General features: G+C 44.6%; 1 protein-coding gene across 3 annotated transcripts in view; it reads right to left on the reverse strand.

Annotated features, from left to right (window-relative positions):
- Positions 1–9,523: 9,523 nt before the first annotated feature.
- Positions 9,524–16,679, reverse strand: part of LOC137522287 (polyadenylate-binding protein 2) — a 45,998-nt gene continuing 38,842 nt past the window's right edge. For 2 of the 3 annotated variants that reach the window (XM_068242331.1, XM_068242324.1), the window contains 4 exons: positions 15,821–15,927; positions 13,103–13,190; positions 10,352–10,500; positions 9,667–10,246 (listed from right to left, as the gene is read on the reverse strand). In XM_068242331.1, the coding sequence (XP_068098432.1) occupies positions 10,207–10,246; positions 10,352–10,500; positions 13,103–13,190; positions 15,821–15,927 (384 nt within the window). In that variant the 3' untranslated portion in view covers positions 9,667–10,206. Of the gene's footprint in view, positions 10,247–10,307; positions 10,501–13,102; positions 13,191–15,820; positions 15,928–16,679 lie in introns of all 3 variants that reach the window. The other variant, XM_068242318.1, reaches the window with a different exon arrangement.

The raw sequence follows: 16,679 nt of genomic DNA on the forward strand, positions 1-16,679 counted from the left end.
ATTTCCAATAATAAAGTCCTGACGTATTCCTTGGCAGAAGTAGCTCGTCATTAAAACAGCAGGGTGAGTGTGTGAGAAACAAAAAAAGCCTCTAAAAGTCCTCTCAAGGGGTACGTACACACGTCTGATATTTCTGAACGACTTGTCATTCAAACTGGTCATTTGAGTGACAGTTTGTGTACGAACGATCGTTAGACTGATAGCAGCAGTTTTGACTGATCCACTTGGTGGATCCGTGGACTAACTGTCGTTCAAACAACAGTTAAGTCCGTACATGTGTACAAACAACTTATTTGAATGTCTTTAACCGTCCTGGAGGTAAGCCCGAGCTGAGCTCGGGGTATGCCGCGCAGGATTTCTCAGGCCCTGCTGGGCCAATTTGCATCATTTTGTTTTGCAACAGGCAGCTAGCACTTAGCTAGCTGCATATGCATTCCGATCGCCGCCGCCCCCCCCCCCCCCCCCCAGACCTCGTGCGCTGCCTGGCCAATCAGTGCCAGGCAGCGCTGAGGGGTGGATCGGGACTCCCTTAGGCGTCGGTGACGTCATCCCGCCCCGTCGCCAAGGCCCTTCAGGATCAAAGATCGCCGGGGGCCATCGAAGCCGGCGGGGGGATGCCGCTGTACAGCGGCTATCATGTAGTGAGCCTAGGATTTAAAAAAAATAAATAAATTTAAAAAATAGTGCTGCACTGCCCCCTGGCAGTTTCTAATAGAAAAAAATAATGTAATAAAAAATTTGGTATAAATTATTTAGTCAGTGTTTGTCCATTGTAAAATCTTTTAAATCCCTGATTTATATTCTGACATTTATTACATGGTGACATTTTTACTGTTGGCAGGTGATGAAGCTGCTGCATGCTTTTTTAGCAGTTGGAAACAGCTGTAAACAGCTATTTCCCACAATGCAACGAGGTTCACAGATAGGAAACTGCCAGAAGTACCACAGTACTCAGAGCTTCTTGTGGGAGTGGTTTCACCACAATATCACGCAAAAAGTGAGATCAGCACATCACCAGGCCGCCTCCGAATGGCCTCTGATCAGAGATGCGCTGAGCCCCCCCAGAGACTGCAAACGCACCTTGAACCCAAACAGAGGCTTTGCATATACACCAAAAGCAAAGCTGTTAAGTGGGAGCGGCTGACCAAAAATTTATTAAATTAGTACATAGCAAGGAAATGAACAGCGCTACTTAAAAACAGATGAGTGCCTACCTGCAAAAGAGTGCAAGCCCCACTTATGGGATAAAATACACACTGAGCATACACATGACCTGTCTACCACTGGAGGATGTTGGTTTCCTGTAATAGCTTGCATGCAACTTGTTAAGTACTCGTCCCAATTTTCAATTTTACTTGGTAACGCACCCCGGCTATGCATATGCATAGGTAGGATTTAGTTAGTGTTAGGTCCCCTCCCATGGAGGATTGACTTCTTCGCAGTGGGAGGGACGAGTACTTAACAGTGTTTTTAAGTAGCGCTGTTCATTTCCTTGCTATCACCACAATATCAGTCATACAGCACCCCCTGATGGTATGTTTGTGAAAAGGAATAGATTTTTCATGTAAAAGGGGGTATCAGCTACTGATTGGGATAAAGTTCAATTCTTGGTCGAGTTTCTCTTTAACCACCTTAGCGGTATGGACGAACTCAGCTCGTCCATTACCGCCAGAGGGTGCCGCTCAGGCCCTGCTGGGCCGATTTTGATGAAATAAAAAGCAGCACACGCAGCCGGCACTTTGCCAGCCGCGTGTGCTGCCTGATCGCCGCCGCTCTGCGGCGATCCGCCACGAGCAGCGGCGAAAGAGGGTCCCCCCAGCCGCCCGAGCCCTGCGCAGCCAGAACAAATAGTTCCGGCCAGCGCTAAGGGCTGGATCGGAGGCGGCTGACGTCCATGACGTCACTCCGCTCATCGCCATGGCAACAAGGAAAGCCAAACAAGGAAGGCTGCTCATTGCAGCCTTCCTTGTTAGTTCTGCTTGCCGGAGGCGATCGGAAGAACGCCTCCGGAGCGCCCTCTAGTGGGCTTTCATGCAGCCAACTTTCAGTTGGCTGCATGAAATATTTTTTTTTTAATTAAAAAAAAAAAACCCTCCCGCAGCCGCCCTGGCGATCTCAATAGAACGCCAGGGTGGTTAAGGGCTGGTTCACACGGGCATCTGCCCGCGTTTACCGCCGGCATACAGGACTCGGCATTAAACTCTTCCATTCAAGTGAATAGGCGCGTTTGTACTGAGCTTTTACTGGCATTTGCGCAAACGCAGCATTCAGATCCCGACTTTCCCTGGCATTCGAGGCGACCCTGGACGCTACATGTAGCGTCCTGGGATGGTTAACCGCTGCGGCTAATGGGGGGGAACCGGTGACTGCAACTGAACGCCAAGGAAAGCCATTGAAAGCTCGAACGCGACGCTGCCTCAACGCCACGCCTCCGAAAGCCAGGAAGACACCCGTGTGAACCAGCCCTTAGGGCCCTTTTCCACCAGCGCAAAGTCGCAAACCGCTAGCGATTTTACAATCGCTACGGTTTGCTTTTTAACATAGGAATTGCGGTAGGTCATTTCCACTACCGCGATTCGTTTTTTACCCGAACGCGCGGCGGAGCGATATTTGCCACGATTTTGCTATGCAGTGCATAGCATAGCAAAATCGCGGCCGCAAAACGTCGGGGAATCGCCGGTTTTGCGATTCAGCAATCGCTAGCGTTCAGTGTAAACGCTAGCGACTGCAGGTGGAAAAGGGCCCTTAGTGTCAAACTAATAGACTTTCAAACAATTCGTTTGATCAGTCATTTGATCTGCTCCATTGTTCTATCCAGTCTATTGACCATTCAAACAACATTTAAATTAGCTGTTATTAGCATTTCAAACGTTTTGTCATCTGTGTGTACAAAGAGTCTGAACAACTTTTTGTTTGAATGACAAGTCGTCAAAACATCCGGTTTGAACGACAATCGGGCATAAAATCAGACGAGTGTACGCACCTAGTATTTTGAAACAAGGGAAAAAAAAATATTCAAGGACAGGCTTTTGAAATATACTATATGTTAGGTTCCAATCCTATGTACTAAAACAGGCTCTTAAAAATTCTGCTCATATATACATGAACATTGGAAGGAAGGACAGAATTCTTTTCATTGTAATTTTTTTTCCTATAGCGGACTGATAATCAGAAATGGTTCTCTTGAAGATTTGTGAATTACCTTTTAACCTGGAGCACTTCACATCTATTCATGAGCCATACCAGTGGGCAGGATCATATATTCTAGGCTTCTTCAGATGTAGTTAGCAAAAACGTCTCATAGCACATAACCATACAGTGAGGTACACAGTACTGCATCAGAAAAGCCACCGCACCACAAACATACACTCACCTAAAGGATTATTAGGAACAACTGTTCAATTTCTCATTAATGCAATTATCTAATCAACCAATCACATGACAGTTGCTTCTATGCATTTAGGGGTGTGATCCTGGTCAAGACAATCTCCTGAACTCCAAACTGAATGTCAGAATGGGAAAGAAAGGTGATTTAAAGGACACCCCAAGCGAAAAAAGACTAATGTAATAAACAAATGTATCCATCTTCCTTCGCCTAAAAATGATTTAAGATATTCCAGTTTTATTTTATGTTTAAATCTACTATTTAAGTTTTAACAGTGTTTTTTTTTGCTCAGTTACACATTCATTGAAGTATGCCAGAGCTAAAATCTAAGAACTATTGACCTTTTTTTTTTTCTCTTTTCTGCTCTCAGAAGCCATTTTCTGCTAAGAAAGTGTTTTATAGTTGGAATTTCTGAGAGGGTCACACTGTAGTCACTTCCTGTCTGTCAGTCACAGGCCAAAAGTTTGGAAACCTCATTCAAAGAGTTTTTTTATTTTCATGACTATGAACATTGTCACACTGAAGACATCCAAACTATGAATTAACACATGTGGAAGTATAGTACATAGCCAAGAAGTGTGAAACAACTGAAAATATGTCATATTCTAGGTTCTTTAAAGTAGCCACCTTTTGCTTTGATTACTGCTTTGCACACTCTTGGCATTCTCTTGTTGGGCTTCAAGAGGTAGTCACCTGAAATAGTTTTCACTTCACAGGTGTGCCCTGTCAGGTTTAATAAGTGGGATTTCTTGCCTTATAAATGGGGTTGGGACCATCAGTTGCATTGTGGAGAAGTCAGGTGGATACACAGCTGATAGTCCTACTGAATAGACTGTTAGAATTTGTATTATGGCAAGAAGGAAAGCAGCTACGTAAAGAAAAATGGGTGGCTATCATTACTTTAAGAAATAAGGTCAGTCAGTCTGAAAAATTGGGAAAACTTTGAAAGTGTCCCCAAGTGCAGTCTCAAAAACCATCAAAGAAACTGGCTCACATGCGGACCGCCCCAGGAAAGGAAGGCCAAGAGTCACCTCTGCTGTGGAGGATAAGTTCATCCGAGTCACCAGCTTTAGAAATCGCAGGTTAACAGCAGCTCAGATTAAAGACAAAGTGAATGCCACACAGTTTTAGCAGCAGACACATCTCTAGAACAACTGTTAAGAGGAGACTGTGTGAATCAGGCCTTCATGGTAGAATATCTGCTAGGAAACCACTACTAAGGACAAGCAACAAGCAGAAGAGACTTGTTTGGGCTAAAGAACACAAGGAATGGACATTAGACCAGTGGACATCTGTGCTTTGGTCTGAGGAGTCCAAATTTGAGATTTTTGGTTCCAACCATCGTGTCTTTGTGCGACGCAGAAAAGGTGAACGGACGGTGTCTATATGCCTGGTTCCCACCGTGAAGCATGGAGGAGGTGTGATGGGTGTGGGGGTGCTTTGCTGGTGACACTGTTGGAGATTTATTCAAAATTGAAGGTATAATGAACCAGCATGGCTACCACAGCATCTTGGAGCGGCATGCTATTCTATCCGGTTTGTGTTTAGTTGGACCATCATTTATTTTCAACAGGACAATGACCCCAAACACACCTCCAGGCTGTGTAAGGGCTATTTGACCAGGAAGGAGAGTGATGGGTTGCTGCGCCAGATGACCCGGCCTCCCCAGTCACCAGACCTGAACCCAATCGAGATGTTTGGGGTGAGCTGGACCGCAGAATGAAGGCAAAAGGGCCAACAAGTGCTAAGCATCTCTGGGAACTCCTTCAAGACTGTTGGAAGACCATTTCAGGTGACTACCTCTTGAAGCTCATCAAGAGAATGGCAAGAGTGTGCAAAGCAGTAATCAAAGCAAAAGGTGGCTACTTTGAAGAACCTAGAATATGACATTTTCAGTTTCACACTTTTTGGTTATGTACTATACTTCCACATGTGTTAATTCATAGTTTGGATGCCTTCAGTGTGAATCTACAATGTTCATAGTCATGAAAATAAAGAAAACTCTTTGAATGAGAAGGTGGGTCTAAACATTTGGTCTGTACTGTACATATTACAAAAATTGTACTCCCTAAATTCAGTAGTTGGCCACAAGATGTACTCACCCAGTACTTCCTATTCGCGTACAATAAGTAGGAAGTAATGTGTTGCTACATTGTAACTAGGGAAATGACACAGGCAATGGATGCTTGCAATCACAGTGGCCTAGAGTAGTGTTCCCCAACCCTGTCCCCAAGGCCCACCAACAGTGCATGTTTTGTGAATGTCCACACAGATAGGTAATTAGCTCTGCTGGGACACTAATTACCCCACCTGTGAATGTTTGTGGTTTTCTGCAAAACATGTACTGTTGGTGGGCCTTGAGGACAGGGTTGAGGAACTCTGGCCTCGAGGGGAAATTAACCTATTGCAGACAAATGGCGTAGATCCTACGCCGCACTTGTGGCCACATAACTGATGCGGCGTAGGATCTACGCCCCACCGCTTTCGCTCCCGGCGCAATCGTGCACACTTGAGAGGGGAGATAAGGCTGTCATATGACAGCAGACATCTCCCTTCAGTGATTAGAAGCCATCGCGTATGGCTACTGATCACTACAATCGCTGGCGAATCGTACTGATCACCATTAGTGAGGTGGCGGTAGGGGGGGGAGGGAAGAAGAGTATCCACTCATCTTCCTGCTGTTCCCACGACGATCGCTCTGACGCAAGTCCCGGGTAGCGGCTTTATGGCGTCATCAAGCAGAGACCCGGAACTTAGAGGCAGTACCAGCGGAGACGCCAGCGAGAGTGGAGGTGTCCCCAGCTGCTCATCGTCCCCAGGTCCTCAAAACTTTGTTCTCATTCATAAATCTAACGATCAGTAGCAAGCAGCGACGGACATCAGCGAGCGGGAGGAAACGCGGCAGCTCAGAATAAACATGGTTTATGAAGAAAAAACTGATTCTCAGCGGATGCGAACAGATCGGCTCAGGGACTTTAACTAGCAACATCATGAATGAAACTGAATAAGTACAATGTATTTATTCATAAAAGCGCAGGGCAAAACGCTTTTCAAAGTGCTTCGCGATTTCCCTATACTTTCTACTGAAGCGCAAACGCTCAGGAAATGGTGCAGGAGCCATCGCTCACGTGAGAACACTCACAGAGCAACATTGCAGAAGTGCTTTTAAAGCAATTTTTTAAATCGGCAGTGCTAAAAAAAAAAAAAAAACGAAAACGCTCTAAGGACCCTTTTCCACTAGAGCGTTTGCTGAATCGCAAATAGTTAGCGATTTTAAAATAGCTACGGTTTGCTAAATAGGAATTGCGGTAGGCTTTTTCCCACTACTGCGATTCGTTTTTTACTAAATCACAATGCGGAACGATTTTTGCCACGATTTTGCTATGCAGTGCATAGCAAAATCGCGATCGCAAACGTTGGGACATTTTTTAACTTTTGCTGAATCGCAATCGCTAGCGTTTAGCGCGATTGCTAGTGGAAAAGGGCCCTAATGTGAACAAGCCCTAAGGAAAATGACATCAGGATTGGCTTCAGACAGGGATTCCAAAATGGAAACTGAAAAAGAATTCTCTTTACGATATAAAACACAGTGAAATCAAAAACATATATATAGTGACCAGGCCATTTTTAGTTAAATAGGCCACTGCAGCTTTAAGGCCAAGCTGCAGGGCCGTACAACAGCACACAAGTTATTCCCCCCCCCCTTTTCTCCCCCACCAACAGAGCTCTCTGTTGATGGGGTCTGATTGCCGCCACCCCCCCCCCCCCCGTGTTTGTTTTATAACTATTTATATTTTTCAAAAAAATACTGCTTTTTTAAATTAACTGTATAACCCTCCCCCCGCCAGCCTGTGATAGGCTTCAACCTATCACAGCAGATCGCTTTCCAGTGTCACACAGCTGTCCCCAGTACAGCGCTGCTGTAGATCGCAGCACTGTATAAAGGAAATAGACGGCGGTTTCGCTGTCTAAGGCTCCCGAGCTGCAATCACTGCTTGGAGACTGAAGGCAGGGTGGAGCTCCGCCCCCCGAGCAGGAGATGCAAGCGCAGCGTGCGCGTGATCTGCTAGCCCCATAGACAGCCGTTCATGCCAATGAGCGTGGAGCGGTCCTGGGGCTGCCGCACTGCTCACACCAATTGGCGTGGAGCAGTCGGCAACAGGTTAAACGACCCATGACCTGAGAGGGATATGGAGGTTGCCCCATGTAGCCTTGCGTTTTGCAGTTTTGTTCAGGAAGCAGGAATCACAGGCAAAATGTTACATGACGTTTTAAATCGCAGCACAATCACATTAGGGTTTACAATAGAAATGGCATGTTCTATTTTAAATTGTGTGCTTGTGTTTTGTGAACTGGATCAGCAGCATGATCCCAGACAATACACATTGCTGTCAGCGGGTGTTGGAAAAGCCAGACTACCACTTCCTTTGCAGGAATTTTTGCATAGCAGCAGACAGATCTTTGCCTCCAAGAAAATATTGCCTTGATAAGGGGGTCCTACGTGGCTCCGAAACGTTGGCCATATTTTTTACATGGAACCAATAAAGATTAAATTTGGACGTGCAAGCTTTTTTCTTTGTTGAATACTGCATAGAGGGAGTCATCCCTCTTTTCAGCTGTTGCACTCCCCCCTTAACTACCTCAAGACCGCCCCACGCCAATGGGCATGGTCGCAGCGGCAGCCCCAGGACCGCCTAACGCCAATTGGTGACAGGTCCTGGAGCCAGCAACTGAAGGAGATAGCGCACAGGCTGCGCGCGCATCTCCTCAGGGGTGGAGCTCCGCCCCGTCTTCAGTCTCCGAGCGGTAGACGGCGTGATCTCCGTCCACACAGTACAGTGCCGCGATCAGCAGCAGCGCTGTACTGGGGACAAGAGAACGATTGGCTCTCATATGACAGCCGATCGCCAGGATTGGCCTGGCTGGGGGGAGGGAGGGGTTAGTTAAAAAGAAGAAAAAAAAAAGTAAAAACAAAACAAACAAAAAAAATAACTGAGGGGCGATCAGACCCCCGCCAACAGAGCTCTGTTGGTGGGGGTCTGATCGCACCTCAGTTTTTTTTAAAATAAGTGTTTTTGTTTTTTAAAAAGAGGGAAGGGGGGAATCACTCGTGTGTTGTGTGGCCCTGCAGCTTGGCCTTAAAGCTGCAGTGGCCATTTTAGTAAAAATGAGCCTTGTCTTTAGGGGGGGTTTACCACTGTGGTCCTCAAGTGATTAAAGACTATCTGTTTTATCCTTTAGTGCATGCGAGACAATACTACCAATGTGCTGCATGCGATCAAACTCACACTGCAAAACACCAGCAGTGTAAAAAAGCCCTAATGAGAAGCTCCAACTCTGAGAATAAGTAGTCTTTTCAATTCTATAAAGGGATCGGATTAGATTTTGTACCTTTCATATTTTACTTGATATAATTACACTGTATAACTACTGCTAACAGTTTATCCACTAGACGACCGCCTCACACCGATGGGCGTGCACGCCAGCCCCAAGACCGCCTAATACAGATCGACGAAAAGTCCTTGGGGTGTGGTTTGCAGGAGATCCTGCACGCATCTCCACTTGGATGACTGAGCTCCACTCCATCTTCAGTCTCCCAGTGGCGATCACCGCTCGGAGACTGTTAGACGGCCGTCTTAATAGTAGAGCGCTGCGATCTAAGGCAGAGTTGTACTGGGGACAGCCGTGTGACACGGATGTACCCCTGGGTGGCACAAAAGTGATCCGCTGTCATAGGCTGAAGCCTGTGACAGCTGATCAAGCTGATTGGCTGGCGGGGGGATTACAAAATGAAACAAAAAAAAAAAACCTTATATTTCACTTTATATTTGCTTCAACAAAAATATGTAAGACACAAGAACAGTATATTTTGTACTTGAAAAACAGCTTTGCATCTCTGAAACGCAACTCGAGTCATTTGCAAGTAGGGGACTGTCTAAATATAAACATACTGCCATTACACGGCTAGATAATACCCACACTGGATTACATTCTAAACTGACTGGAACAAGACAGAGGCAAGTATTCAGCATCCTTAGCGCCACAGAAGATGAAATGCAATATAAATCACTAACAAAACAACCATAGTAGTAAGAAAGGTTTTGACCAAATAAAGTAATAAAAAACGGCAGACAGAAATCCATTTTACCAATTTTTTTTTTATTTTTCTCCTTCCCCTGCCTTGCATTATAAAAAAAATTCTCCAAAGAAAACAAAAAATAAAATAAAACAAAAGGAACAGTCTAAAACAAAAGTTGCCCAGCTCGTGTCTTCCAACGGTGTGCAAGAATTGGAGCTAGAATAAAACTAAAGAAAAGGCTGTGTGTGAGGGGCAGCCGACTCTCCGGGAAACAAGCTTCTCCCTTAGAAAGAAACCTGCAAAGATAAAAACACTCGAAAAGAAAAAAAAGAAAAAGAAAAACAGCAGGATGTTTAGCAAACATCACCCACCCTCCCCCACAGCTGAAAACTAGGCTGTGAACCATAAAGTATACATTCTGTGATAAACCAGTAACCCAACATGGAACAGTCAAGCACACCCCAGGAGAACCTGGAGACAACTCATACACTCAGCACACTAATTAGTACAGCCTGCTTTCCCCAACAGTAAGTATTCGGAACTTGGCCTACCACACCCATTTTGAGACATTATGTGAGGGAAGTACACAGGGGCACCGGAGAACATGAGCAGAGCATGGTCCTCAAAGGACCCCTTTTTTTTTCTTTTTTTTTTTAAATAAACTCTTAAAATTGATTCCAGTCTTCTTTTTTTTTTCTTTTTTTGTGTTTTTGCCTCTCAGGTCTTCCTAAAGTTATATTTTTTAGTAAGGAGAATACCATGACGTCACGCGGGCCCGACCCCTGAAAAAGACAAGCCTTGTGTAAGCAAAATGTATTTATGACAAATACCCCCAATGCCTACCCACAGGTCCTCCCCCTGACTCCTGTATTGATTGGTCCCCAGACCTGTACACGCGTCCTCTGGGTCTTGCAGGATAGCCACTGTAGAACCTGGACCTGGAACTGTAGGAAGATGCCCGAGCTCTGAATCTTGCGCGTGGAAATCCTCTGTCTGTTGTGCTAATTCCCGGCCTGTTCGTCCTCTTGGGAACCACCTGTAAACAAAACATTTTATTACAGTACAACAAGCACAGCATTAAATGTACCATTAGAAACCTCTTAGGCCTCTTTCACATCTAACGTGTGCAGGAGCCGTTCTCCTGCATGCGTTGAACAGCCTGCGGCGTGTCGTTGGGAATCTGCTGTGCGCCGCAATCAGCGGCGGTAGCTATTAGTTGAACCCAACGGGAACCGCCGACGCCCGGCGTTTCAACGCTCCCGGGTGCGTCGAACTGCAATGCACCGAAATGCAGCATCGGGTGTGAAAGGTAAAATGAAAGTCTATGGACTTTCATTTCACCTTGTTTAACGCAAAGAATTGCCTTTGCGTTGAAACGCAGGAAAAGTGCTCTGGTGTGAAAGCCCTTAGGGTCCTGTAACACTGGAGAGCATTTCAGGTAGTTTTTCATTTTTAAAAAACAATTTATTGACTTGCATTAAAACAGTGGTAAAATCGTCACACTTGCGATTTTTTTTTTTTTAAAAAGCGATTCAAGTCAATGGGAGTGTTTACTTAAAATGTCAAGGACCCCAAAAAATACTCTCCGGTGTGACAGGGCCCTTAGTGCTTCAGGTTCCCAAATATTTCCTTCCATGACTAATCCGGGCATAAAATCAATAGCTGCAGTTCAATACTACATCCTATTATCCAGCCTCTTGCAATGCCTTCCTATGAACACATTAGGTCTAAATTTCCTCAATTGGTAGGGATGTTGAATGAGGTGCAAATCATTTTAAAGCGGTATAAAACCCTGACAATCAAGAAAAACATGTTTTTCTACTTTCTGTATGCCATGCGGTTATCATATTTGCATTTGTGCATAGGTATTATTCATTTAGAAATTATATGTTCCCAAAAGTACAGTTTGCTTTGTGAGCTGACTTTGCATTTTATTCATAACTGGTTTTATTCTTTATGTATTGAAGGCAGAAATGCTTTCATTGTCTGTGTCCAGCAGCTTCTCCAGTCAGATAATGTGTCACATTCCTCACTTGATACATTTAAGTAAAAGATAACATTATCTACAACAGGGGTCCCCAAACTTTTTCAGTCAAGGGCCGGGTCAACATACTTCAGACTGCTGGGGGGCTGGAACATACATATAATGATGTTGAAAAACATTACATTGAATCTAGGTATTGTTCCCCCCCCCCCCCCCCCAATCATGCCTGGAGGAGAGCTCCCAGCAGCAGCCAGTCCATGCAGCACCGGAAGAATGCCTGTGCACCAGACAGTGAAGCATACCCAGGTGACAACCTGCCGTCCAATTGGACAGCAGTGTCACAGGATGCAGTACTGGATTGGAATCCAGCAAATTAAGGCTCTGGCTTCTACAGTATGTGGATTGGTGGTGCCAGCACTGCTATTCTATACGTGGGCCGCCAATATTTAAAGGCGCTGTGGGCCACATCTATAAGTTATACATTTTGTGTTTGGGGGCCAGTGAAAGCCTCGGGGGCCGCATTCGACCCACGGGTCTTAGTTTGAGGACCACTGATCTACAACTTCAGATGCGTCCACATTTCTCTGCACTGAACTTTCCAGCCCTGTGTGTAACTCTTTGAATGCGGTTTTAGTAAAAAAAAAAAAAGTTGGTTTTATATAATATGCTGTAAATAATTGTTTTAGAGCAAAGAAGAAGTGCTGGCTTTCATTCCGCTTTAAGTTGATGCAGTCTTATGCAAATTCTGTATGCAGCTTGAAGACATTGTATGAATCCAAGTAATGAAACTTGCAGAATTTTGCAGTGTCCTGCTGCATGGAAGAACAGGACAAGCGGTTCAAGGGTAGAGCTGCAGTGGCCATTTCATTAAGCACAGAACATCCACACAGGACACTCCCTATGACTCAAACTAAAGTAATAAAAAATTTTTTGATCCACATCTTATTCCTTATCGGGCAACGAAAGGCATTTTTGATTAACTCAAACTTTGTCCAGGGAATGAGTGATTGAATTTGTAGCTCAGCTGCAGGGATAAAAGCACAACTGATGTCCAGCCCCAGGTATGCTGACCTACACCTCAAGGTCACTGCAAAGAGTGATACCTGGATAATGAGTCACGGCTCCCCAACCACAGGAGTGAATGCCTGACCAAGGTCTACCTTTACAGCTGGGAATTTAACTTTTTATGGCCAGGACTGCTGTGACCACCTGTACTAATGTCAGATGGTGTTTTGAATAATCCAACCACCTGTGCTAATATCAGATGGGGGTTTGAACAACTCCAAGCACTATCACTCATATGAGGCAAGTCAGGGAGAAGCTGGGAGAAGGCACCAGCCAATCATTTCCTCTGAACACATCCCACCTCACACGACTCCAGCGTGGCAATGGTCAGGTGATGCTACGCAGAGGAAAAACCTCCCACTTTGTGCACAAATCTGAATGTCATGTGACTGACTTTTCCATAGAATATTTTACTAAAATGAGTGAGGCTATAGTTCCTATTCTCCTTCCCTAACAATGAAAAATGAGGGAGAGCAAACTAGGGCATTAACAATAAATTTCAATAAGAGCCATGAATTTTTTTTTATTTAAAAAAAAACAAAACTTGCTGTGCAGAAGAAAAATAATTTTTCAACCCTACATCACTTACTTTTATCTGTCGACCTCTAAACAAAGATTCATCCAGGGCCATTGATGTTCGAACAGACTCTTTATCAGAGAATTCAATGTATGCAAACCTGTACAAACAACATATGGAAGAAATATACAGTCAGTACATATAATATAGCAAGTCACTACATATGTGGCCTATATTCTATAAATGCAGAGTATGAATTTGTAAAAAGTCTAATCCTCTCACACATATGAGGCACACCACCCAGCAGGGATCAGTACACGTTCCCCTTGGGTGATATTGCAGGGCCGAGGCTGCACAGACGTGTCACTAGCCTGTAGGCTAGAGATGTATTCTGTTGCTATGCAGGTTACAAGAGGGCTAATGGAGAAATACAGGAGTAGAGAGATGTGTCTGGCAGGGCGAGAAGAGCACTATGCTCTCGGCAATCTGCCACACTAGCTGCTTGCTGAGGCGTTAAGCAGTGTTGGGAGACCCTGTACGTGTGTACAGGGTCTCCCAACACTGCTTATTGCCTCAGCCAGCAGTCAGTGTGGCAGATTGCCGAGAGCATAGTGCCCTTCTCGCCCTATCCGGCACGTCTCACACACATGAGCACTAAGCTATAAGCACAGGTGCTGCTCGCAGTTGTGATCCCATAGCCGGAAGCATTCTGTGCAGGCGTAGAAGCCGCTAACCTGGCTGGAGGCTGCTACGGAGGGGACCCTGGGAGACTGAAATTGGAGACCGAGTATTCCAGGGGCTGGAGAAAGTCCCACATAAGTGATTTTTTTTCTACATTGGAAGATGTATCTTTGAAGAGGAATTGTGAAAATCTTAAAATTTAAAACATACAAATAAGTAAATTTCTTTCAGAGTAAAATGAGCCATACATTACTTTTCTCCTATGTTGCTGTCACTTACATTAGGTAATAGAAATCTGACATTACCGGCAGGTTTTGGGTTAGTACATCTCTTCATGGGGGATTCTCAGCATGGCCTTTATTCTTTACAAAGATAGTCCCTGAAAAATATTTATACAAAGATGCTGGCCAGCCTCCCTGCTCGCTGCACACTTTTTTGGCAGTTGGACAGAGCAACTGGCATTCACTAAGTGCTTTTAAAAATAAAGAAAACCCTGAGAAGCACCCCATGAGATAATAGGCTAGTCCAAATTCAGTGGGTAATTAGTATTGTACTTATTTGTATGTGTTTACATGTATTTTAAATTTTAACATTTTCGCGACAGAGGTCCTTTAAGGATATTTTTCAGCAAATAAACAAAAAGTTACACATAAGAACAGTGAGAAATCATTTTCTATTGCAAACATGATTAAAAATGCTCATGGCTTTCAGAAGCATACTGGGAAGGTGTGAGGTAAATACATCAGTCACTGAACAGAGGAACTGCAGAGCTGTAGTAGTGGGCTGAAGCAGGTAACCTGGTGTTCCATTTCTGAAAACCCCCAAAATTCAGATGGGGCACAGACAGCACATTGGAAATCATTGTTTCCACCCAATGGGGAAAATCGCATGTGTTCTTGTCCAGAAAAAAACATTTACAGTCTGCAGCATTTTAACAGATGACCAGGGCTGTGGCGTAGGAGTCAGAGCAATTTTGGGTACCTGGAGGTTTCATAAACTGAGTAGTTGGGTGATTTTTGTACAGACTCCACAGCCCTGCAGTTGACTAATGCATTCCTCCGAGGCATATAGTGTTGCCCCAACACATGAGAATTCCAGAGACCTACACATGCATTGTCTGGGAGCACCGGTCTACAAATTTAGACATGCATGGGGCTTCCTCCAGCCCCCTTTAGGCTGTTTGCTCCCTCACTGTCCTCCGCTAGCCTGGCCAGTAATTCCTTCAGTTGGAGCAAGTCCGCACGCATCGCCAGAAGCGTTCTACATGCAGCACAAGAATGCTGTACCCGGCTGGCCCGCGCATGCACAGTACACCCCGACTGGAGGAATTACCTCAACACAAATCAGTACTCATATGATACTGAGCCATGGTGCGGCGACAGGGTCACATGCACAGTGCTGACACCCCCCCTCCCCCCTTCAGAGATGTACTCCCTGCGAGGAAGTAAAATTGCCTTCGGTTCACACATGTGCGCTACACTGTGCTCCTGTTTACACTTGCTTTGTCACCAAATTACTTGCATTGCTTGATAATCCGTGTGGTAGGCACGGATCATGCAACAATGCGCTGCATACTTTGCATTGGGAATGCAGTGAGTTGGATACTTCCAGCACACTGAGTCGTGTGAAGAGTGCACAGCTACAAAGACATAAATGGCCCTTTGGCAAAGATGTGTAACGCATGGTGATGCAGAGCTCAAGTATTAAAGGGGCATAAAGGAGCAAAAGTAAAGTAATAGTGATTTTAACTTTTGTATTACATGGTTAGCATCCTTATTACTTGTTTACCAGACAAAAATAAACTGATTTTTTATTTTATGCCCGACCGTTACACATTAAGGGCTGTGCCTCTGACACAGAAGACCTGGGTTTGAATCTTGGCTCTGCCTGTTCAGTAAGCCAGCACCTATTCAGTAAGGAGTTCTTTGGGCAAGGCTCCCCAACACTGCTACTGCCTACTGAGTGCACTCTGGTGGCTGCCTCGCAAGCGCTTTGAGTCCGACAGGAGAAAAGCACTATACAAATAAAGGAATTATTAAAAGACCAATAATATTTAATGTTGGCTTCAAAAGAAAAAAAAATGTTCTTGTCATCAAACTAAAGACTTACCCCTTTGGATGACCCGTGAATTTGTCACAAAGAATAGTTACTCTATTAACAGAGCCACAGCCATGGAAATGTGCCTCCAGCTCCTCTGCTGTTGCACCGTAATCAACCTGCCCAAGGACATAAAAGAATTAGAGGAGGCATTATTTACTGGATTGGGCACTGAATAAAAGCAACATTTTTTGTTTAACATTTCAACACTTCCAGTCCACTGAGAAGCAGTGATGGACAGAGATACCACTTACAAGCCACATTTCTGTCCTTAGTAAGTCATCCTGTCAGTCATAATGAACAGGTATTTGTCTGTCCTAAGCAAATGTGCAGCTTGAAAGTCACAATTAGCTTTTATGTGTACATTTTCACTGTATTTCATTCAATGGAAGCATTTTCCATTAATCTGCCCCTATTCCAGAGCCAAAGACATTTATTCTTGCTTGGGTGAAGCCTTGGTGAATTCCACACGCTAATCGTAACAACCAGAGCCAGGTTACATAAAATTAGCCACGATGGACTGCTCTATCTGTAAAACCACTTTATTAGCCTCAATTCTGGTACGCTTGCTGCCCGTTTTACCTCATAAGTGGTATTTTACCGCATGAGGCAAAAGCAGTTTGCTATTCTGGTAGATTTTAGTCATAACTTACCTCATGCTGTAAATTTGGTCAAAATTTGGGAATTCTCATGAAAAATAGGGGGCATGTTAGCACATAATTTACCAATCAGTTTAACACCTGCCTGTACCTGGCGGTAAAAGCAATTTGTAAACATTTTGCAGTTTTTAGTGGAGTTTCTGTTCAGTTCCTATTCCTGTTTTAGTGGAGGTCTTAAAGAGACTCCGTAACAAAAATTGCATCCTGTTTTT

This window comes from Hyperolius riggenbachi, chromosome 1, assembly GCF_040937935.1.
Source record: "Hyperolius riggenbachi isolate aHypRig1 chromosome 1, aHypRig1.pri, whole genome shotgun sequence".
Lineage (NCBI taxonomy): Eukaryota > Metazoa > Chordata > Amphibia > Anura > Hyperoliidae > Hyperolius > Hyperolius riggenbachi.